The sequence below is a fragment of the Mesoplodon mirus genome, assembly GCF_964341445.2.
Source record: "Mesoplodon mirus genome assembly, chromosome: 1".
NCBI classification, from domain to species: Eukaryota; Metazoa; Chordata; class Mammalia; order Artiodactyla; family Ziphiidae; genus Mesoplodon; species Mesoplodon mirus.
In genome coordinates, this window is record NC_138976.1 from 20513308 (window position 1) to 20535431 (window position 22124).

At 53.4% G+C, this 22124-nt stretch overlaps 1 protein-coding gene across 13 annotated transcripts in view; it reads right to left on the reverse strand.

Annotated features, from left to right (window-relative positions):
• Window positions 1-22124, reverse strand: part of RGS3 (regulator of G protein signaling 3) — a 160276-nt gene that overhangs the window by 58595 nt on the left and 79557 nt on the right. For all 13 annotated transcript variants that reach the window (XM_082613111.1, XM_082613101.1, XM_082613113.1 and 10 more), the window contains 5 exons: window positions 21659-21855; window positions 19008-19091; window positions 13372-13483; window positions 7228-7271; window positions 1303-1425 (listed from right to left, as the gene is read on the reverse strand). In XM_082613111.1, coding sequence (XP_082469237.1) covers window positions 1303-1425; window positions 7228-7271; window positions 13372-13483; window positions 19008-19091; window positions 21659-21855 — 560 coding nt within the window. The remainder of the gene's footprint in view (window positions 1-1302; window positions 1426-7227; window positions 7272-13371; window positions 13484-19007; window positions 19092-21658; window positions 21856-22124) is intronic.

Sequence of the window (22124 nt, forward strand, 5' to 3'; positions counted from 1 at the left end):
TGTTGAGGAGTAGAAGCTGAGACTGGGAACCAGCCAGCGTAGCAAGAGCACCTACTGAATACGGCACTGTGCTATGAACTGTGGATGCACTGCCTCATTTAATTTGCACAACAACCCTTTGGAGGAGAAACTACTATCCCCAGATGGGGACACCAAGGCACAGAGTAGTACAGTGACTTGCCCAAGGTCACCCGCCAGCCAGCAGCAGAATGTGACTCGGAAGTCCATGCTGTGCCCGCTGTCCTCCCTCATCACAGTTACTCTTGCCCCTGGCAAGTGTAAAACAAGATAACTGTTGAGTCTGAGATCACGTAATTCTCAGACACGCACTATTTGAGGAGCTGCCGTCCGCCGCCACCCCACCAGCAGGGGCTGCGCAGCAGCCTCCTCCCCACCTCCCGTCCTCAGCAGCCTGCCCCACTGCCCCGTTGGGCTACATATGCATGGCGTGCAGGGCGGCCCTCAACGCAGCAGGAAGAAGCACGAGGCCTGAGAGTTGACCAGCTGGCGCTCGCTTTCCTTTACCCTCTTCTCCCTGGTTCTGGCCAACCAACCACCACGGCTCCCTTTGCAGCAAATCAGACCAAATCCCAACACGGCCAACACATTCAGCAAGAGAAGGGACCTGAGAGGCTCACAAATGGGGGAATACAACCGTGCCTCGGCCTGGCATCCGGGGGACCAAGGGGAAGGCTGTAATCCAGCTCAGATCCCAACGCCCTCCACAGGCACGACCAGCCGAGGGGGTGCCTGCCCCAGATCAGCTTCAGCTGGGAGTCTCTAATCTTCCCTGATGCTCCAGCTGGCCGGCTCCCAGTCCCCAGAAAACTCCACTTGGCTCCACCCGGCCGTGGCCTGCATCGAACCAGCACGGCTTCTGCCGCAAACGTTCCCTCCCAACTATGTCTGCTTCGGGCCAGTGTTAAACACCAGTGTGCTCGCTGTCCCTGGGCACGACCTACACTCAATAGCAGAGGGGGACTGCATGCCAGGCAGCAGCCAGGAGGCCGGCCCGAGCTAGACCTTGCCGTCGGCAAACTAGAGAACAGAACCGAGAACTGATGGGTCGTGCTCCATTTGGCTCTGTCGCTCTACCTGAGCACCGTCAAACTCGCTCAGTAGATCCAGTGACACGCCAAGGGGGAGAGTCGTTCGAGCACAGGCCTCCTTGCCAAGAGCTTGCTGCCCAGATCCAAGTCCTAAGCCAGGGCTGGTCCCAAGCTCGATTCGGAGGCTCAAGGGTGCAGGCGGGCCGAGGGGGAGCCAGGCAGCCAGGGCTGTGGCCACCAGCGAGGCCCTTACCTTGCTCTCAGGGGACGGAGCCGCCAGCTGTTGCTGCTTCGCAATGTTCTCCGACAGGCACCAGCACACTCTCTTCTTCTGCTCGTGCGAGTGAGCTTCCAAAGTGAATAAGCACTCTGCCTTCTGATGTCAGGGGAAACAGAGAGAGGGGCAGTCAGCGCTGCTCCCTGGTTCAGGGGCTCCCAGGACCAGGCCCAAGCCCACCCCTGGGCTCCAGAGGGTGAGGCTGCAACAGGGAGGGGAGTGACCGCTAAAAGCCACAAACACACGCTAATCCCCGGTGACATCGAGGTAGCCAGACGAGCAGGGAAGCTGGCTCAGGGGCCAGCTGGCGAGCCGTGTGCCCACGGGTTGGGGGAAGGGAGGGAGGCAGTGGTTCCCAACACAGTGGAGTTCTGTGGAGAGCCACCGACTGCGATGGTGAGGTCACCCCCGGGGACAGGCAGCACAAGGCAGCAGCTGGGGGAGCACGTGGGGAACCCAGAGGGCCAAGGCCTCCACCCCTCTGATGCTCTATGGAGCCAGGACCCCTCCCCGGGCTCAGAGAACCCCTCTCCCCCACCTCAGCACACTCATCTGATCACAAGGCCAAGGTTAGATGGGTGCCCAAACAGCGATTCGGTCCCTTTGGAAAGTCCTTGGAGAGCAGTTGTGTGGCCTTGTACAGCCCCACTGCTGCCTGACACGTGAGCTGGGTCTGACCAGTGACTGTTAGCTCAACTGAGTGCAAGTCTCTACCACTGCTGTCATTTAAATCTCACTTTGCTATTTAACCTTGTTAGATGCTGCAGTCTTGTCTCCCCAACTAGACTAGAAACTCCCTCTAGGAAGGCCTTTTTCAGCCGGGCCTAGCACAGTGCTTGGCAAGTGAAGGCCTCAGTAAACTCTGGCTCCCTGGAGGGACTTCCCGGATGAGGTCAAATCCAGGCCAGTTTACAGGCACTAGGGAGCGGCTGGGACCCAGGGAGTCGGCCCCGCCCCGAAGGAGTCAGAACATGCTGGGGGCGGGGAGGGGCGGGACAGCACGCCCAGTATTATCATCCTCTCCAGGACGCTCTGAGCAGGGGATGGCCAGCTCTTTCTGTCTCCACTGGAATTTGATTATAACCCCACAGGGCTGCGATTAGATGAACTCATCCAGGGAGCTAAGAGCGTGAGTCGGATGGATTGGAACAGAGAAAAAGACAGAGTTTCTACGCAGTCCTTCCTTGTTTTGCAGTTGGACAGGCCTGGTGTGAATCCCAGCTTTGCCACTTCCTAGCTGTCGCCTCAGGAAAGTCTGTAAAATGGGAATGACAGTGATATCACCTACCGCTCAGAGCTATTGGGAGGGCAAGCAATAACCCAGGCCTCAATAAACAGCAGCTATTGTTGTTATTAGTATTTCATTTGTTTAAGAAATATTTATTGAGCACCTATTTTGTGTCAGGGACAGTAGTAGGCCCTGGGGGTGAAGAGGGAGATAAGAGAGACTGAGTTCTTGCCCTCGGGATGGGGGCAGAGACAAGAAACCAATAAGCAATTAAACAATGTAATTACAAATTGTGGAAAGGCCAAAAGGGAGAGGTCCTATCTGAGCCTGACAGACGGAGAAGGCCTTTCTGAAGGGGCAGCACTCCGGCAAAGGCTGAACAAGAAAGAGCCAGCCAGGAAAGTGCCGGGAGAAACTGTTCCAGGCAGAAGGAACAGCAAATGCAAAGGCTCTGAGCTGGGGTGGTTATCAGCATCATCTAACAGCACTTGGGGACACAGTCTACCCTGCCATCAAACCCAACCCTCAGGGATGCTCCCCTTCAGGGAAGGGCCACCTCCCATGCTAAGTGTTCCCAGGGTGCCAGCCATTCCTCTCCAGCCCCAAAGTGCTCAGAAGCTGTTCTTCCTAAAAGCATCAGAGGAGAGAGGGAAGAAAGCCCCAACTCTTGGTTTCAGGGAACTGTGTGGATGTGGTGAGGCACTCCTCCCACTTAGTAACCGATTCCCCCCACTTCCCAGAGCCCCCAGCCCACTGCAGGGGTAGGACACACCCAGCAAAGACCCCAAGATGCTCCAGGGAGAAACCAGGTGGGGCAGGAGCTGACTAGAGGGCCCTCTGCTCTCTGTCTCATTGTGCTCCCCCTGCGAGGGGAGAGTTGGGGCAGGGACTGTGGTCCCTTCCCGCTTGGAAAGGCCATCACTCCACAAATCTGATCCTGGCCCGAGCCTCCCAGGCCTGCCTCTACCTTTATCTCCCTGAGCCCCAACTTCCTCCTCTCTTTCTGTTCTGAAGCAGGATTCTGCCTTAATAATAATTCCCTTGATCTAAGTATCAATTTTAAAAAGCACCTTCCCATCCATGATCTCAAGAAGGCATCTGAGGCACCAAGGACCTAACCCTGGGCCTGGCTGGGGGGTGGGGCTGGCTGTTTTAGACGGGCACACATTCTGGGGAGGGCCTTGCTCCCAAGGCTCCTCTCTAAGTGTTGCCTGGAGTTTTGGAGGCTGGCCTGGCCAAGAGAGGGAGCATGGAGACAGCTCCCTCCAGGGAGGCTGAATTCCCATCTGTCTAAATCAGGGGCCCCCACTGTCTGCCTGGCGTCCCTGCATATGAACCGTCTCTCTTGGTCCACTCTGTGATCCGACTCATCAGTTTCAACACTGGCAGACACTGTGCCTTCAAATATCAGGCTCCAAGGTCAAGGTTGTAAGCTGCCCTGAAAGCATCCTCACGAAACTCACTCAGAGGCAGGGCTTCCTTGACTGCAGGGTGGTTAGCTAAGCACAGAGCCTGCCAGATGCGACAGCATTGGGCCCAGACCTCTGCATTCAAACATGAACATCCCCAAATCCAACTAGAAACATGGCTCCCCTTGCCTTCTTTAAAACCCTCATCTTGCCTCAACCTCCTTGTTCCTGAATTAATATTATCCTTGTAAAAACTAAAACCTCTTCTACTACAATTTACGTTTGCTCACTTGCTGTGACAGATGTTCTCTCATTTTATTCAATTCTCCCAGTGACCCAATGACATAGGGAGGAAGGAAAAACACAGCTGTTACCGTTTTTCAGATGAGAAAACTAAGGCTCAGAGAGGAGAAGTCAGCAGCCCCAGGAGGTCTCAGGAGAGGAGGGATTCAAAGTCTGTCTTTCCGGGGCTTCCCTGGTGGCGCAGTGGTTGGGAGTCCGCCTGCCGATGCAGGGGATGCGGGTTCGTGCCCCGGTCCGGGAGGATCCTGCGTGCCGCGGAGCGGCTGGGCCCGTGAGCCATAGCCGCTGGGCCTGCGCGTCCGGAGCCTGTGCTCCGCAGTGGGAGAGGCCACAGCAGTGAGAGGCCCACGTACCGCAAAAAAAAAAAAAAAAGTCTGTCTTCCGCCTCCTCCAGAGCCTTCCATCTTGCCTCATTTGTTTAACAGTATATGTACGTTACAAAAAAAAAAAGTGAGATATTCCTCTTAGCTTTTATTTTAAGGGATCAATAAATCATTGGTGATGTCTCTAATGGAGAGTAAATGAATATGAAAAGCTCTCCCCGTTAGGAAGCTGACAGAAATAAGAGCTACCATGTATTGAGCACTCACCGTGTGGCAGGTTCTGCGCTAAGTGCCCTGGACACAGTATCTTACTGAATCTCATTTAATCATTACAACAACCTTGCAAGGTAAGACTCATCAGCCTTGTTTCAGAGATGAGTATGTGACTTGCTCAAGATCACTCAGTTAGGAAATGGCAGGGCCAAGATTCCAATCTAGGTCTTCCTAACCCCAAAGGGCAGACTCTTAAACTAATGGAGCCAGGATCAAATTCCAAGTTAGCGGATGGTCCCTGACCTGTGTGGCCTCTGACCCGATGGCCCTGGTACAGCCAGTCGTGGGCTGCATCTGTCCCATGGATCTGTAGGGGCTGAGGGACACCCTGTCCAGGGAAATAGAGGCCCCAGGGCCAAGGACTGCTCAGAACAATCCCCCCCACTTGATAACTAACCAGGACCTGCTGCTGGGGAACAATCAGAGCTGCTGCCCCCCAGGCGGTTGGGGCTTTCTCAACGCAGAGTGGAAAACTGTCCCCCAATCCTGACTCTCTTGCCCTGCCCTGGTTCTTCTCTGGACACTACCTGCATGTTAGGCAATGAAGAGAAACCACTTGCTGGGAGTTCCAACTAAGATGTGAGTCTGGGGTTCCCCATGGGTTCCCAAACCACTGTTGTCAAGCCTATTCCAGGCCACAGGGCAAGCAGGGATCTTGTCTTCCCTGTGATACAGACATGCCTCTCGTAAAGAGCAGCCCATTAAGAGAACAGAGGGGCTTCTAGCTGCCTGTGAGCTTCAAACACCCAGCCCCTTGGGGTCAGATCACCTGACACTTTACTGAAATAAAAGGTCCCAGATCAATATCCCTTCATCAATCTTTGGAGGGGTAGGAGGTCACAGCTCCCTGGAAACCAAGGAGCAGAAGTGTTTTTCTCTGGGAAAAATAACCCCAGCCTGGCAGGAAGCTGTCTTGGCATTAAAGAACCTGGAGCCTCATTTCAGGCCCCGCGGGAGAGAACTGGATTCCAGATGGGTGAGGCTGGGGAGGTAAATGCTCTGACTCTTCCCAGCCTGCCTCACAGCTTCTCCTAAGCTGCTCGCTCGGCTCCGGGGAAATGAACTCACGCCGGCCCTGAAGGGTCCCCACCAGCTACTTCCTGTGCCTGGTGGGGATAGCTGACACAGGGGAGGACATCAATGCCTTCTTGGACCTCGAGTGGCCATTCTAGGCTGCCAGGGTCCCCAGCTCAGCTCCGACAAGGTCCACTGTCCTTTGGACTCCCTGCTGTCCCCTGAAGCTAACTTCTCATCAACTGTCTTGTCCTCAGGGGTCTGTGTTCACCCAAGGGACTCGCCTGAAGCCCTGCACCTCCTATCTTAGCCAGGAACTGAAGGAATGATTTTCCAATCACAGACAACATGCAAATTCCTTCTCAAAATGGTGTACTCCTCTTGGCCAGCCACTGCAGACCAGGCCTCACCCATAACGTGTGGCCAGTGTAGATTCTCCCACAGAATAGGCAGTTTCCCAGGACTATTACTGAGTAAGACAGACGAGCAGAAGCAGAGGGAAGGAATGGGTCTAATAAATCCCTGCTTGGAACTGGTAGCAGACTCATATGAGCAGAGGTACAAGGCTGGGATTAGAAAATGTGCTGAAAATTGAAAAACTTTGTATGGCTCAGTGGCTCTCAACTTTTTCATCACCAAGGCCCTCTTTGATTAAACCCCTGGTAATGATATTTTATCTCCCAAACCATATCAAGCAATAAGCTGTTTGCCCCCATTTTGCTCAGCAAAGGCATACTGTCTAGCTGAGCTTCTAATCAGACTGAGATGACCAGTCTGAGGAATTGAGGAACATCAATCACACTGAGTGGGTATCACTCCGACCCAAAACACAGGCGCTAGATGGTTTCTTTCACCTGTATTATCTGGCCCGGGTAAGGGTACAGTTACCTTCAGGCCTTTTGATATATTGACAAGACCCTGCAGGAGGGGACATAGGTGGTACCTTCTAGAAAGAGAGGAGGAAAGAGGTGGGCACAAGAATCAGGGCACTCTCTAGAGGAAGGACTACCAGATGAATAGGGTGATGCCTGGCTCTCAGGCCACACCCTCACTGTGACCCGCTGCAGGGGCTGGAGACCAGGAAGTCCTAAGCAGGAGACCACAGTGTCTTTCTGTCCCCTCTAAGCACCTTCATGGCCACTGCTCTTCTACACAGAGGTAAGAGACACAGGGGCAGGGGTTGCTGTTCCCATTCCACAGAGCAGGACACTGCCACTCTGGACCTGCCCGGAACCGCTGCAGGAGTTGGTGTGGAGGCAGCATCAGAACCTGCACTAGAACCTGGCCCAACCTCTTCCTTCAAGCACCAGGACACAGATCTCTCTCCTCAGATTCCGGGGGAAGGACTCACCTCTGCTAGATACAGCACACAGAATTTCAGGTCTTCTGAAGAACCTGTGAGGGAACAAAAAGTAAGACTTGCTTTAGAATTGGTTACAGAGTCTCAGCTGTTTGCTTAAGCACAGCCAGCTGTCTCACCCAGAGGGCTGTGTGTGGTACTTCCTGTAAAAAGAGGAAGAAAGGGGAAGGGAAATCTCTGGAGGAAAGCCCACTTAATATCTAGTTAGGTTGAGATACAGCTGTAAGGCCTTTGCCTCCAGGTCAGCCTGACCCAAGGAATACTGAGCTCTCACCCTGTGAGAGGTAGCCAGGAGCACCCTCTGGGCATCAAGCAGTGGGGTACAGGGAGCTGTCATCCATCCCAGGAGGCCTCTTCCTCTCCACGCCCCCTGCGATGAGGGACCCGGAGGCAGCACTCACTTGGGTTTCCTTTTAAACACTCCAGCTGCCTTTGCCATTTTGAAATTCAACAAGGAGCCACCCAGGAGTGCATGGGCTATGCAGGGCGATCCCCAATCACGGGCTGGGTGGAGCCCAGAGATGGTTTCCCAGCCCAGGCCCAACCCCTCAGTGTGTTTTCCTAGAGCCTTCTCACCCCTGGTCTAGAATCCCAAACTCAAACACTCACCAAACCCTCTCCACCTGGGAGGCAGCTGGGAGGGCCTGTCGGCCACTCCCCGCTCCTCCAGCAGAGAGGCGGAGGCGGGATACCTACCCTAAGGCGGAAGATGATTTGGTCAGCCTGCTTCAGAAACACAAGAGCCAAGAGATGACCCACAGCTGTCAGGGAAGGCTTCCTGACAAAAGGGGGACCCTTCTGAGTTTGAACTCAAGATGGGAAGAGAGGGCACTCTGGGAGGTGGGAACAGCACAGGCAAAGGCATGGAGATGGAGAAGTACAAGTTGTGCTCAAGGGATGGCAACTGTGAGGAAGCCCCGCCTCCTCCTCCAGGTGGCCTTCCCTGACCGCTGCAGGCTGCTCCTCGGAACCTGGCAGCACTCCCTATGGGCCACTCATCTGAGCACAGGCCAGGGCTGGTTAGGAACTTCCCGTATTTCAAGCATTCGACCTCACCAGGCAGGTCATCCTTTTTGAGGGAAGCAATCATACAGCACATATGACGGCAAACACTTAAACTGCCATAGGGCTTTAGAGTACCCAGTGCTGTGTGCCAACCACAGCGCCAAATGTTTCATGTGCATAAACTCGACACTCACAACAACCCCTATGAGGCAGGGGTTATTATCATCCATGATTCATGTGAGAAAACTGAGGCACAGGGGGTGAGTAACATGCCTCAGGTAGAAGGGGGAAGAACCCAGATTTACACCCGGGAAGCCTGGTCCCAGAGCTCACGCTCCGAACCACTACACACCTGCCTCTCAAATGCCCACCACGTAGGCCCTACCCAGCCACCTGTCCCCTCAAGGAAACAGGACTAGTGCTGGGCTCAACGCAGAACCCTCAACATACACTTGAATCAAAGAAATTGTCAAAAAAACCCAAAATGTGTTGCAAAGTAAAGGTGGCAAGGGAAAAACAGAGACGGTGGGTCAAGCCTATTCCTAAGAAAAGTAGTGAGTGAGGTCCTCACGTGGGTGGAGGCCAGGCCCCCTCGGAGCAAGCATATGGGCAGTTTCCTGAGCAAATCTATCCCTAAGGCCAGGGATGTCAGCCAGAGCCAGATGAAAATAGCTCATAAGTAAATGGGAGTTTGCTGTGGAATTAGAATAAATCCTTCTGCTTCTCCCCACCTAGAGATGGGTTGGGGGGGCAGGGGGCAGCCCTGCCTGAGAAGTCCATCGTGTTTAAGAAACCTCTAATTTCAAAGCTTCTGCCAGTTCCTTGCATTGCTGAGGGTGGAGACAAGGGGAGGTGGTTTCTTTTGTTTAAGAAAACACACTGGGACGTTTCCTTGACTTTCCAGAAGCAGACTTTAGTGCCAAGGGAGAAACAAAAAGAAAATAACAGAATTTTGGGTTTTAGAAGCTGGCAGTGAGAGAAGAGAAGGTTCTAGAAGGCAGGGGAAAGCCAGGTAGATGGGAGCCTCAGGGAGACAGGAGGCCAAGGTTGGGGGATGCAGCCTAGGACATATTCCCAGTGGCGAGGGATCGCTGACGGATCGCCTTGAAACTTTTCCGTGCCGTGACACCCCACCATCGCACCCCTGCGTTACTGCACACCTTCACTGCAATCTGCTCCACGTCATGGCCTTGTGCTGGCAGCACTCTGGGAGAAGGACAGAATGCGGGCAGCGCTCAGCATGGCTCAGAGCCTCATAAAAGGACAGCAAGGCTCAGGAGCCAAGGGTGCCTGTAAGGAGCTGCAGCTGCAGAAAAGGAGGCTGCAGCGTGGCTGACCCAGGAGAGAAACCTCAGCTCCACCAGAAACCCTTCCAAAACACTGGACTGGGCTCTGGACTTTCCAGAGTGTGGGAATGGGGGCGGGTGTAAAGGAAAAGGGACAGTGAGGTAGCACACATTCGGGCTTTCCATCCAACACTCCAACCACTTTCACCATTTTGAAATTTAACAAGGAGCCATTTGGTTCCTGGGTGAACCCTCTTTCCCATCAAGGACTGTGGGCCATGGACCATGGGCTATGCAAGGGTGATCCCCAGTCATGGGCTGGGGGGAGCCCAGAGGTGGCTTCCCGGCCCAGGTCTGACCCCTCTGTCATTTTCCCAGAGCCCTCTCAAGCCTGGTCTGAGATCCCCAAATCAACCAGTTACCAAGTCCTTCCCACCTGTGAGACAGGCCAGGAGGGCTGTTGTCCCCATTTTCCAGATGCAGAAACTGAGGCCCAGGGAAGGAAAACAACTTGCAGAAGGCATGCAGTGGGCAAGTGACAGAGCTGAGACTTGAACCCAGGACCGCCTGCCTCCAAAGCCTGTGTTCTGACCACTATGTCACACTTCTGTCCCTCTCCCCGTTTTCTCATCTGTCATTTCACCTGGCCATGCGCTCCGGAGGTGGGAATGTATGTGCCTCTTCCCCTGCTCTCACCCTGGCGGCCAGCACTGAGGTGGGCTCTGAGGAGGTGCTCAGAAAATGTCAACCGACTAAATTTAACTCCAAGTGTTCCAGTAGCCAGGACCTAAGTAGCTGAGTTTCCAAGATGGGGTGGCCTGGGCTCCTCAGGGTGGATGGTGAACCCAAGAATCAGCTGGACATTTCCAGGCCATCCTGAGAGACCACAGCAGGTCAGGAAGACACACTGTGGGTGGGATACTGGCCACCCGGGAGGCAGAAACACAAAGAACAGCAAAGCCAGTGGGCGGCAGAGGCAGGAAGAGACCACAATGGGCCCCGGCGGACCGGAGATGTCCCAGTTGTTAGCGCCAGCTCTCCGCCTGTTCCCATTACACTGCCATTCAGCCCTGCTGAAGCTCAGGGGAAGCTGGGCAGGAGGAGGGCGGGCAAGGTTTAAGTGGCCACCAGCCGGGAGCCCTGAGGGAGGAGTGCACCCCAGCCCCCAAGCTGAGGCCACGCTTCCCATCTCCCTTGGGTCCTACACTCATTCACCCAACAAACAGTCACTGGGCACCCACGATGTTCTGTGCCCGTGCCCAGCCCTGGGAGTAGGCTTGGCCAGCAGAGCCAAGCACGCATCAGGCATGTCACACAAGGGAGTCCTTGGTCCCTGGGTGGGGCAGATCCTCCTCGGCCAGGGAGCTGCCCTCGCCAGCCCCAGCCTGCAGGAAAGGCCGGGTGTGCTCCTTGTTCACCATCTTCTCGGCCCCAAACTGAACTTTCCGCACATGTTGATTTGAAAGACACAAGAAACCTTAGGAGTCATGAGCAATGTTAATCAAGACCATCCAGCCAAGAGAAGCTCCAGCTGAGGCCCCAAATGCATCTCTTAAAAGCCTCGCTCAGGCCCTTGCTGCTGCAGCGAGTCTCTGGGGGTACGGGGAGGCGGGCAGGAGTGCGGGCGCCAGGACTCAGGACACCGGGTCCTGTGGCTCCAACTCCGACAGCTGGAGAGGTGGTCACCGGACTTCTGCAAACCCTGGGACCCCCAAGGCTGTCTCAGGGAGCGGGGGGCAGGGGAGGAGGCAAGGGCTCCCCACAAGTGCCTGAAAAGACATCTAAGCATTGAAATGTGCACCTTGAGTGCTCAGTGTCTCTGAGCCATTTCCTTCGCTCCCACTGGCTCCATGGAAAGCCACACTCGCTGTGTTTGCTGACTGACACTGCTGGAGAAAGGCAAGACAGTTCGCACCAGAACAACTGCCCGGCCAGCCAGGACAGGCACGCGCATGTGCGCGCGCGCGCGCGTGCACACACACACACACACACACACACCCTCACGTGCCAACCCAATAGGCTCCAAGGGCTGTGGTCATCTCTCCTGAGCAGTGCTGGTCTTGGCCACTCACAGTCTCCAGCCCCAGGAGGCCATGCCTGCACAGGCTGGCGCTCACATGCGACCCGGCACGTGGGAGGTTTCTCTGCCACGCCCCAAGGCCTCACGCCACCCACCCTGACCAGCCGCCACCCACCCTGACCAGCCGCCACCCAGTGGAGGATGGTGCTTACCCTGCCTCTCACTTCAAGCCTTAGGTTGGGGCCTCCAGGAGGGGAAGATCCAACCAATTCCCAGCGGACTCCCCCCACCCAGGCTAGGGGTGGGGACCAGACAAATGAGCACTGTCCAGCTTCTCAGAGCAACCTCGGGGGCCACGTGGGCACGTCAGGTCTGGGAGGGAACACACTGGACTGCCCAAGCCTGGTTTCACAGTCAGAAAAACCGCGGCCCAGAAAAGGGAGAAAGGAGCAGCTGAAGCCACACCACACGTCAGCAGCAAAGCCGGCCCAGGGCCTCACGCCCCCAGCTACTGCCCTCGGCCCTTTGTCTGCCCTGTCGCTCCCAACCCACACCCAATGCTCAGCCAGTTTGAAAGCCCTCTTGCCCCTCCCTCCTTTCAGCAGGAGGTTGAGCTGCCCAGGGTCCTGGGTTTGCAGGCCCCAGACTTGTGTGATGAGCCCGACTTGTGTGATGGTTCTTATAATCAATCAGCCTGTATTACCAAGCACAGCCCCCCACCAGCACCCCTCAAATCTGACTGGGTCCTAGATAGTGGGAGCTGGGGGGTGGGCAGGCGTGTGAGTGCATGTGTGTGCAGAGGGGTGGGAGGGACGGGAGAATGGGTGTGTAGGGGAAGCTGGGCGTGAGGGACAGAGGGAGGGGCCGGGCAGCGGGGAAGCCAAGGGCAGAGTCACTGTAGCTCTTGCCCGCCCCACTCCCGCAGGTACTGGGGGGCTCCTTGGAATGCCAGGATCTCAGCTGAACTTGCTCAGAGGGCTGCTCCTCCCCATGACCTTGGTCAGGCCCAGCCCACCCTACAGGAGAGGCTGGCCCCAAGCAAGGTGACTTGCTTTTTCCCCTCAGTGGCCGCCATGCAGTGGGCAGGAGAAAGCCAGAGGCAGAGGAGGAGAAGTTGTAAGCGACTTCCTGTGGGGCTGCGAGAATGGAGGTTCTCACACGGCCTGGGTTTCTAAGGAGGAAGAACAGCGGGGGCACCGAGCACGCAGGCCGAGTTCGCAAACAGGCAGGAAGTTTCCCTGGAGCAAAACCCGTCAAAACAGAATTCTTTCACTGGGTAATATTTTCCTCCCTGCCCCTGTCACCCATGCTCAAACAGGTCTGGTGTTGTTTTCATAATCTGGGAGAGGAAATTGAGCCCCTTTCAGCAGAGACCTCAGGCGCCAAACCAAACCACTCGACAGATACTCCCGCTGGTTTCCCATTCCCGAGTGGAGGGGAAGGCACCATGGCAAGTGTGGGGTAATCTTCACAAAAACCTTCTGAGATACTACTGGTGTCCTCACTTACACATGAGGAAACAGGCTCAGGGAGGTTGAGGAACTTGCCTGAGGTCACACAGGTAGTGAGGGGAGAGCCAAGATTTGAACACAGGTCTGTCTGAAGCCAGCGCTTTTCCCACTCCACTCCCAAGCCTCTCTGAAACCTCACTGGAGCAGAAGCCTCCCAGCAAAGCTCAGGGTGTACGGGGGCCTGCCAGCCTAGACTGGAACGCCAGTGTCTGAGAACCAGGCCTAGGGGCACACATCCCATCCATGCTGCCCAGAGCAGGAGGACTCAGGGAGAGTGCAGAGGGAGTCCAGGGCACCTCGGGCATGCACTCACCTTCCTGCAGCTTCACGCTCTGGAGGTAGAGGGGGTTCCTCAGGACGTTGCAGCGGCCTGGCTCATCCTCCTTGGTGAAGAGCAGCAGGTCAGAGTAGGCAAACAGCGTCACCTGCACAGGGAGAGAGCAAACAGAGCTCGCTGTTCTGCTGTCCCAGAGGCCAGAAGCCACAGCCTCCCCTGGGAGTCCAGGGAACGAGTCTCCATCATCTCGGGCATAACCAGGAGCAGATGCTCAGCGTGGCCTAAGCCAAGGGCAGAGACCTGATCTGCAGTCAAGACTGCCCTTTTGGGGCTTCCCTGGTGGCGCAGTGGTTGAGAGTCCACCTGCCAATGCAGGGGACACAGGTTCGTGCCCCGGTCCGGGAGGATCCCGCATGCCGCGGAGCGGCTGGGCCCGTGAGCTGTGGCCGCTGGGCCTGCGCGTCTGGAGCCTGTGCTCAGCAACGGGAAAGGCCACAACAGTGAGAGGCCCACGTACCGCCAAAAAAAAAAAAAAAAAAAAAAAAAAAGACTGCCCTTTTGCCTACTCCTCACAGTAGGAAAAAATAACAGAACAAAAATCAGCCCTCATCCTCATCCTCCATGCCTCCTGACGGCCTCTGCCAGCCTCTCAACAGCCCGACACCCCACAGGCCCACCTCTCTGACCAAACGCCTCTGGAATCTCCAGCCCAGCGCCCTTGGCCTGGAGCCACCCTTGAGCTGCAGGATGTGCCACATTTGCTTGCATTCTCCTCTAAATGTCCGGCTGAAAGAGCACTGGGCTTGGTGTCAGAAGTCGAGGCACCTGTTGCACTAAGTAGCCGTGAAAACTTGGTTAAGTCTGCTGAATCCCCTCTGCCTCAGTTTTTTTTCATCTGTGCAAACAGCAGGGAACGTCCCTGCCCAGCTCGCTACAGGCTTCTTTCACAAGGTCTGTATAGACAGTGAATTTGAAGCATCATGCAATGTGAGTATTCTTACCAAATTCCTTGTAGATAATTTTAACTGCGTTCATGCACAATCAGTTCAAGAAAAAGCCAGTTACTTATGCTCCAACACAGACATGCACAGAACTTTTTTATCTCTTTTATACACTAGCTGTTCCAAAAATAAAAGAGAAAGATATTTTTAGACATTATAGGTAAACCATCAGGCATGCTCAGCATATTTTTATGCTAAAAAAAATCCACTTGATCCTCTAATGCCAGTAAAGATTACACTGCTCTTTGTTTTGTAAATCCTGCGGTGGCCTTTAGTCAAAAGCAATAAAAACCCTATTTTAGATTCTCCGAAGAAAACAAAATATTATTAATTTTGTGGAATTCCCTTTGAGGTGTCAAAATCTGACATTTCATCTCATCTGGGGTAAGAAGAGTCCGCTGGAAGGTCGGCATGCGCTACGAAGGGCCACAGTGAGTGTGTGCTGGATTGCTGACGAAGTTTAAAAAGCCAACATGTTAACATTTAGCTGTCAGACTGTTAAAGATGACCTAACAACTTCACCTCTATGACTCTAGCTTATAGAAATACTTACAAGGACATATAAATATGAACATGTAGGGATGTTCTCAGCATTACAAATTTTTGTAATTTTAAAAAAGAACATAAACACCCATTAAGAGAGGATGGATAAACTAAATTATGCTACCTTCATGTGGTAGAATTTTATGCAACTATTGAAAGAATAAAGTAGAGCTATGTGGGCAGAAATGGAAATCTGTCCATCATAAATCAAAATAGTGCAATGTCCAAAAAATACCTAGCATATAATCCAACTTCGTAAAACCAAACTGTAAATCTGTCTGTATTTATACATTTGTTAATGCCTAAAATACTCATCACAGTCTTCACTGTGGTGAATGGGACTTGACTTTATACATTTCTGTTTAATTTGCATTAGTTTGCAGTGAGAATCTGTTACTTTTATAATTTGAAAACACATAAGTGTTTTTCAAAGGACTACGTGGCACACAGAGGTTTGAGGGAATCTGGGCCACAGAGACAATAGGGGGCATTCTTGAGCAGGAGGCATTCAGGGGCTCTGGCTTATCTAACGGGGACCAAACACAAGGGCTCCTGAACCCTGGGCTGGAAGGCATCCTGGCAGTGACTCTCTCCAAACCCCTTCCCATCGCAGCCCTGACCCAACACAGACCACAGAAGCCTCCATTTCTTGAGCACTTACTTTCTGCTCAGTGGATCCTCACTTGTAACTAACATCATTGCCCTCATGTATAGGTGAGAACCCTACAGCACTGAGAGGTTAAGTGACCTCTCCAAGGCTACACAGCCAGAGACCATTGCCCAGGTCTGGATGACCGCAAAGCTCTCACAGTATGGTGAGGCAGCAATGTGCCTACAGTTGTCCCGTCCCTGAATGTGAAAGAATCCAAACAGGGACCGAAAAAGAGGAACAAAGGAGACAGAAACATGAAGTTAAGGGAAGGGAAGAAAATGATCTCAGAGTTCAGAAGGAGTTTAGGGGATGGTTGTCTGAGAAGAAGACTTCAACGTCCAATGAGTGGAAAGGAGAAAGCTCTACACTAGGCGAGCACAAGACAAACCCTCAGGCTCCCCTGACCCACCCAGTGGAAACCTGGAAGTGGTCTCTGGACCCACAGGGAAGCTGGCAGAGGAAGGGTCAGAGGAGATAGTCTGTCAGGAGCCTAAAAATTCAAAAAACAACCCAGGCCCAGAGAGGGCTGGATGGATGGCAAGTGGAGAAGAGGCACGAGCAAGGTGAGAAAAGACCCAGGTCGCTGCTCTAGCCCGGATTCCCAGAGCTGAGAATGTGGTCTAGACAGGAAGTGATTAAGGCCTGAACGAAGAATTTCCCCAAAAGCCAGGTCAGGGAAAGGACAGAGCTGGCGCCCAGCGGGAGACGGGGCAGAGAGGCGAGGGTGCCAGAGGAGGGCAGGTGGGCCCCTCTCCCGTCTCACCAGCACCCTGCAGGCCTTGCTCCCCGCGGGATTCACAGCAGCCCGCAGTGCAGTGACGCCCATCTCCACAGCCCAGTTACCTTCTGCTTCCCACAGCAGGCCCTGGGGGCCGCCAGCTGTCTTCCCCACACTTGTTCCAAGGACACATCTGTTTTCCCAAAGGCTCAAGAGTCGAGGAATCACTTGGTTAGGAAATCCTTGCGACTTGAAGGATCACTAATCCCACGTGGTCCTAACCAAGCTTCCACGGAGGAATCTTGCCTGAGGGCAGGGTTTGCAGCAAAGGCCTTGGTGCCTGAGCAAACGGTAAACTTAATGAGTCAGTGTGTAAAGTGAGGGCATGTCTGTCTTGTGCCCCACAGGACTGCTGGAACCTCCAGCACAGGGCCTGGCTCCATCGTAGATGCTCAGTAACCATTCTTGGAATGTAGAAATGAGGGTGTACCAAAACGCTGATTTGATCTCAGGGCACGTTAATCAAGTTGGTGACTTCCGGGAGGGCGTGTGATGAGGGCAGCTCACGGTGTGGGATTGGATCAGCTCACGGAGCATGCCCAGAGAAGAGAAGGGACACCGAGCCAAGGGGGAACATTCCGCGAACAAAGATTTCTGTCGAGCACCAGGGAGAACTTTCTACAATTTAGGGCTCTCTGGTAATAGAACCACTGCCGGGAGGGCTCCCTCAGCAGACTCAAGAGGCTGGAGAACAATCAGCTGGAAAGTTACAGGGAAGCAATTAGAATGGACGGCTCCTGAGGGCCCAGCCACGATGCGATTCTCTGAACTTCTCCAAACCCCTCTTGAATTGGTTTATATTTTTGCCTGAATAACGCGACAGGCTACTAAGAGCCACATATTTGCTTCATATCATATTTCAAGAAAAAGAAATGCATTATTTTTCCTTGTCTTCAAATCATTTCTTTCAACCGTCAAAAGGGGTCTCTTAGTTCTAGGGCTCCAAAGACCCACTAGGCAAAGAGCTTTTGGACAGATTTTAACTATCATCAGGCCCTGGCTTCAGCTTGTGTTTGTTAGTTTATTTTTAAACAAACACACCAGAGCCAGCATGGGATCCTGGAAAGAACTGCTGAGCCAGAGAGATCCCAAGTGCTAATCATGGCTCCATCTTTTAGGAGTCTTGAGACCCTCAGGTCCTAGTAAATCTCACTGGAGCCTCAGTTTCCTCATCTACTGAGTCGGGACAAACGTGTCTCTCCTCGGGAAGCTGCGAGAGTTAACTGGGATCAAGTATGGAAAACTTGCACAGTGAGGATAAATAAAAAGTGCTCAAGGTTTGCAGGCTTAATGGTGAGTGAGTAGCGGAAGAAAAGAGCACACTGAGACATATGAATGTACTCCACAGTGGCTGCCATTTCTAACTGCCTCCTTCTGAGTCTTGTGAGTTTATAGCTACACCTCAGTTTCTGACCTTTGGCTACCTGACTGAGCTCCACCACACACTTATTCACCAAGCATAGCTCCAAAGGACTTCTCGTTCCTAAAACCCAAATCCCCCGCAACAGATGAAGTTTTACTCCCACAGAGGCAATTCAGAAGTTATGCCAAGGTTCTTAAGAAAGTTCCCGAAGAGGAGGTCCAGAAATGTGGTAAGCAACGCCAGTGTGGTAGAAATAATCCTGCAGTCTCCCCAGGGAGCGCCCCTGAAAGACAACGCTCATTTGGAAAATATGAGTTCTGGTCTGCTTGTTTCACAAACAAAACAAAAGCAGCCTGCTTTAGTCATGACTACACAAAATGTCCCGGAATGCTGAGGCTGAAAGGGCCCTTAGAGATCAGCTGACCTCAGACCCTGCCCTTGCTGCCTCAAACACACACACACCCCCACTGTTCCGATGGGAAGACTGAGGAAGAAGGAAGAAGTCGTAAGTGAACCAGCCGCGGAGCAAGAGCTGGCTACATGCCTTCTGCCTCCAAGTTTCCTGATCTTTCCACCACCCCAAGCTGCCACTCAACTCAGCCAAGCCACGCTGCCAGCTCTGAATCAAGGCCTGATTGGAGGCAAGCCCCCTACCCTCTCTTCAAGGCTCCCAGGTAGCCCAGTCAGACCCCAGAGCTCCAACTGCTGTTCCCAAGTAGATTTAAACTCATGAGACTGAGCCGGAACCTGGCCAGCTCTGGGGATGGTGTGGGCGAGTGAAATCCCCCCAGTTAGGGATAAGCCAGGGCCAGCTCCCAGGAAAAGCAGCGTGACCTACACACCCAGGCCTCTGTTGGCAGAGCTAGAGCCCAAAGAGAGATCACAGACTTATCCCTCAGAAGAGGATTTTGGATTTGGGTTAATATACACCCAAAAACGCAGGTAACAGGTGCTCTTCTAAAATTCTCTTTGGCTAACAGCTTTATCTTCTCACCCACAAAGTCATTCATCACAGCTGGGGTGAAATGCCATCTCTCCTGCTCCTTAGAGGAAGATGGGAGAAACAGTGGAACGTCATTAGGCGTTGGGAAAACTCTCTAACCATCAAAGATGCACTCTATCGCTTTGAGAGGTGGCGAGTTCCCTATCACTGGAAATATACCAAAAAAAAAAGCTGGGTAGCCATTCGGTAAAGAGGGCATGGAGGCCTTTTCTGGTCTTTTCTACCGCAATTGTACAATTCTGAGACCATCAGGAAGAGAGGAAAGTTAGGGGCCTGGAGGATGGCCGATGAAGCCCACCAGAAACCCCACCTGGGAAATGTGAGTGTCTTACCTCGGCAGCCTTGTTTCTCCCCTCATACAGCAGCAGCTCCTCCGACAACAGGAGGGTCCGGGCAGGGTTACAGAGATCTAAAGGCTGAAAACAAAGGACAGTTCAAAGAGGCCTGGTGGCGATGGTGGGGAGGGGAGGGGAGGGGAGGGAGGGGAGGGGAGGGGAGGGGGAGGGGGAGGGGGAGGGGAGGGGAGGGGGAGAGGGAGGGGAGGGGAGGGGAGGGGAGGGGGAGAGGGGGGAGAGGAGGGAGAGGAGAGGAGGGAGGGGAGGGGAGGGGGAGGCAGCCTGCCAAAGCCAGCCACAGAAAACCGCTAGCCCTGCACCAACACCCCAAGAGCCCACACGCCCCCTCATACACAGACAGAAGCAGAAAGACAGAGACGCTCATCCTGGGCGGAACTGCTGCTGCTACCTTCCCCACCAGCCCTCACACACTAGCTGCAGGAAGTCCAACCACATGGTCGGCCTTTGCCATCCTCCCCGCCCCCGACCCTACCACCCGAGCCCGCCCCAGCTCCCCCACTGCACTGAGCTCCTGGGCGCTCCTGGCCCCCACATTCCCCCATCTGTCCTGTTCATGCTGTCAGGCCCAGGTTCTCAGGATGCCTCTAGCAGTATCCTGAGAGCCTCATGCCAGATTTGGTCACCTGAGTCCCTTCAAGGCCAGGCCAGTCCCTGCTCTACATTCATAACACACTTGAGTTCACTGAGTCCTTCTCAGCTGTCAGTGCCCAGGGACCAAGACTCAGCCAAACCTCTCACCCCACCACATGACCCTGCCCCATACCCACGGTGGAGCCCTGGCCCCGTGCAGCCTGAAGAAACCTCCCTCAGCTCTGGACTACCCAGCAGGGCTTGTCCTCGTGAATGCACATTTATAACATGGCTTCAGGGCACCTGACACCAAGCAAGGTGCTGGAAGAAAGATAACAAAACAAATGTCAACTACTCACAACAACCAAGATGGATCTTACAAGTAACGTGGGGCAAAAGAAGCAAGGCCCCAAAGAAGATATGAGATATGGTTTCATTAAGCAATATTCAAAAAGAAGTCATTTAGGAAAGCACGTATCGGTGGTAAAACTAAAGAAAAGCTAAGAAATGATTATCATAAAGTCATGCTGGTGGGTATGTCTCGGGCGGAGGGGGCATCGTAATCAGGAAGAGAGATACACAGCCTCTGGAGTGGTGACAATGCTCTAGTCCTTTCTCTTAGTCGATATCCACTTTATAATTACCCGTTAAACTCTGCATTTAAGTGTTATGCCATTCTGGGTTTATATATTTTACAACTCAGAAGTTTTTTATAACTTTTAAAAACTAATTTTTAATTTTTTTTGCAAAAATTTAAAAATGAAAATGAAAAATAAGTCCCGTGGATTCCAAGACCTTTGTGGTTACATCCCGAGAAAGAGAAGAGACCAAGAGAAAGGCAAAGGGCAGACCCTGCCCATGGAGTTGTCTGGGGAGAGGCGCATCACCTGCCAGAGTTGCGTTGTGAGCGTCCTATAAAAGTATGAGTTCTAAGATCCACTGGCCAGTGACAGGCCCGGAATGGGATGCCAGGGAGACCAGAGAAGGCAGGCATGGTCAGAAATGAAGCTCTTGGGGCCATGTCCCCTCCAGGTTGCTGATGAGAGGATAAACTAAGAGTCTCTCTGGAAAGCAATTTGTCAAAATATGCATAAAGAGCCTTTAAGATGTTTACGACCCATAGCCCAGTCATTTTGCTTCTCGGAATCTCCCCCAAGGAAAATAATCCGAGAGGCAATTCACGCATGAGGATCTTCATCACAGAGTTATTTACAATAGCAAAAGAGTAGACATAACACAAGTGTCTGAACAGAATAGAGAACTGGTTAAATAAATATGGTACATCCATATAGTAGTGTCCAACCACTACAAGACACAGTCTCAAAGAAGATTTAATGATGTAGGAAATGTTCATGCTGCAATTCTTGTTTAAAAAAGGCAAGAGGATATAAAACGTACAATAAGATCTGTCTGGGTTTTTTTTTAATATGTATATGCACAGGAAAGATATCTAAATGCTCACATTGGTTATATCTGGGTGATAGAATAAATAAAGGTTTGGAAATGGGGAGGAAGAGAAGGAAAAAGAGAGAAAAGCAGGGGAAGGGAGATCTAAATAATCTCAGGCCACCAGCTAGTACTGGCCAGACATGTTTGCTAAGATGTCTGATGGCCAGACAAGATGCCAGACCTCCAGGCTCTCTCCCTTGGTCATCTCCAAACAGCAAAGCACTGGAGGAGCCAGGAAGCAGAACCCTCAGCACACAGGCCCTGTGACAATACAACCAGCAGCTGTAGTGTGTCTGCAATGGCCCCAGAGAAAGGGGAGGGGGAGGGGGGAGGGGGGAGGGGAGGGGGAGGGGAGGGGGGAGGGGAGGTGGGGAAGGGGGACCCGCTTGTCGCTGAGCTTCCCTGCCCCCACTCTCCTGTTCCTCCTCCTGGAAACCTCTGCTCCCTCAGTGTAACCCCCGGAATCCTGAGCCCCTAAGGCTATTTGTCTTTCCCCAAAGGGGGTCCTCAGTCCTGGAACGAGGTACCATCTCTGAGTCCCCGGGTAAAGGACCCTATTCTTTCTCACCTCCTCCAGAGGGAGCCCTTGGGGCCGGCCATCAGCTCACCTGAACGAAGATGGGGAACACCAGGACCTTGGGGGCCAGGGTGACGTAGGTGCCATAGCTTGAGTGTGGGGCGTGCGGCCTCATGACCGGGCAATTCTGGTAGTTCCCATGGCCCTTCATGGTCTGCACCGTCTTCATCAGCCGACACTTCTTCCCCAGGCCCGTGTAAGACTTCCCTTTACTGGGACTCCCTGATTCTGTGGAACAGAGATGGGGGACCGTGAGGCATTTCTATCCCCCCTGCAGAGGCATGCCTCTGCAGAAACAGGGAACATAGTCTCAGTCCATTAACGGCCATTAACAACAGCAGCTGCCATGTGCCGGCCCTGAGCAAGGTGCTGAGAAGACAGGGAGACCTCAGAGGGAATCCCCTCACACTCTGCGAGAGATACGAATGTGCAACTCCGGAGCAAGGACAGAGCCGGGAACCGCCAGCGACGATAAAGGCAGCATTCCTCATCCGGTG